The sequence below is a fragment of the Loa loa genome, assembly GCF_000183805.2.
Source record: "Loa loa unplaced genomic scaffold supercont3.147, whole genome shotgun sequence".
Taxonomy (NCBI): Eukaryota; Metazoa; Nematoda; class Chromadorea; order Rhabditida; family Onchocercidae; genus Loa; species Loa loa.
Window position 1 is genome coordinate 100,427 of NW_018108327.1, and position 2,409 is coordinate 102,835.

Below are 2,409 nucleotides of genomic sequence, written 5' to 3' on the forward strand. Positions count from 1 at the left end.
AGAGAGAGAGAGAGAGAGAGAGAATTATTGTACGATAACAATAATAATGATGACATCTCCAATATTCTATCCGTTTTATCCATTCTAATTACTTGAAATAGTCCTCTAATTATCTCTATCTGTTCTTCTAATCAAAGGAAATAACTTATATCATATTTTAAACAAAATTAAATTTTACTTAATTTTAAGATTAAAATAACTGAAAAGTTACCATCAGATTAATTTTCTTAGAACTGATTGATAAGAGTATGAAGTAAACCCTAATCCATTCATTTCTAATTTTTTTCTACAATCATCCATACATCTGTTCAAGATCATTACTTGTAATCAAATTATATGATTCGATATATCAATTATCAATTCCAATATCATTTCATGAATTAATAATCTTAAATCTTTAACCTCTACTCTCTGAACATTTATAATTTCATCGAATTAATTATCGTTATCATCAATGGAGCATGTAAATATCTTCTTCTTTTTTTTTTCTCTCATATAGCTAATAAAATCATAATATTATCAGGAAATCAGTGATAAATTAAATTAACTACAAATTAGTCTGAGCTACAGTATTAGCATGCTTCTTCATTTATGTGATTACAAAATTTATCATATTTGAACGATTTCTTTTCTTCTTATCAAAAATGATTTCAAAATTATCATATTTAAATGTCATCTACGATGTGAAAAATATTTTCATCACTAGTACCTATCGATAAAATAATTTGAAATCATTTTTTTTTTTTTTATAATTTGAAATCATTTACCTCTTCTATTCTTGTCCATCGTTTCAAAAATAATCAATAAAGTGATTATTTAAACATAAAACATTTACATTTTATATATCAGAACTCTGTAAAACTGAAGCGTACATATTGTTTTAGAAATCCTATATTTAAGACCTGATGAATCAGGAAGATCGGATATTGACTCTGAATATTGTTCTTGTCCTCAGCGTACTCCCTATATCTACTATGAATTGCTTGGTGAATCAGTTGGACCACCAGAAAAGCCGTATGATTTTAAAGAGCCAGAGCTTAAAATGATAAATAATAATTTATTTATCAGTTTATCGATTTATCCATCCATTTATAAATTGGAATTATAATTAAATCTGTATGATCAGAGATTATCCAATTTTAACATTTTATATGAAATGATTTGTAAATGTTTATGCGACATTTGATAAAACATTCTTTGACAACATTCATTATTTTTGTTTTCTAGACCAATTATTTTCTTGAATTGTAATTTTAAAAGTATAATTCAGAAAAAAAAAGAAAACCTGGTTTCATAGAAATTGAGTCATTGTTTGTTATTTAAGAAAGAAAAAAAATTAGTTCAAAAATTTCCTTTTCTTTTTCATAATAATTATTAGACAATAGTGAAAAGTTTTCTTGTTTTTATTAATTAAACTAGAAATTGTTTTTAATTTGCCACGAATTGATTCCAAATTTATTTGTTTTTTTTCCGGATTTTTTATTGTAATTCTTTTCCGGATTTTTTATTGTAATTCAAATTAATTTTACCGGAAAGTATAAAAATTTCATTGTGATAGTTTGTGATTATTTTATAATTTTTGAGTGCTCCTCATAAAATTCAATTTTTCCTTTTTTTTTTGTGGTATTTCGCAACTTGATCATTCAATAAAATCTTTTATTACTTTTTTTTTTTTTTTTTTGGTGGTTGGAAACCTGAATTTGAACAATATTTTTAACAGTTACTATTGCAGTTTTATCATTCATTCATATTTGTTGTACAAATTTGAATCAAAAAGGTTAAATGAATAATTTTATTTAATTTTGTAAATTTCAATTTTAATCAAAATTTCATATCAACAAATATCTATCACTCGCCATTCGCCACTTTTATTTCAAATTCAACTTTTACGGTTATGAAGATTCAATCCAATAATCCATTTATCCCTTAATCAAGTTCAAGCATATCCGGTAATCTAGAAACTATAATAGTTTCAATGAAATCATCAAAAATATTTGTCATTTATAATCATTTCTTTTCAGAAGCAATATGGTAAATTTCCGGAAAGATGAAATGAATATTAGAAAAGGAAATCCGGTTGAAGCAAAAAACTATTAGGAGATTTTTGCAGTAATATGCATTCAAAAGTGTATATTCATTTGGTGGACAGTGAAAATGTGCTAAATAAAATGCGCAAATGTTATACAATGAAATACTAATGATGATGATGATGATGATGATGTCATGCAGGAAAATTGCGCAAATCATTTATTGCTTGACTTCATCTTTTCATAATTATATTGTTTTGTTTTTTTCCCCCCATTTCTATTATTATTTTTTTTTGGAGAAAAGATTTAAATTAACCATAAAGTTTTGAAAATAATCGCATAAAGTGATAGGGGAAAAAAATTAAAATTTCTTTTTTTTGTT

General features: G+C 24.5%; 1 protein-coding gene across 1 annotated transcript; it reads left to right on the forward strand.

Moving 5' to 3' along the window:
* Window positions 1-955: 955 nt before the first annotated feature.
* Window positions 956-1,108, forward strand: LOAG_14659 (hypothetical protein; the record flags this gene model as incomplete). The annotated part of the gene is made up of 1 exon (XM_003150152.1): window positions 956-1,108. A coding segment is annotated over one exon (153 nt), but the record flags the coding sequence as incomplete, so codon positions are not given.
* Between the last annotated feature and the right edge of the window lie 1,301 nt (window positions 1,109-2,409).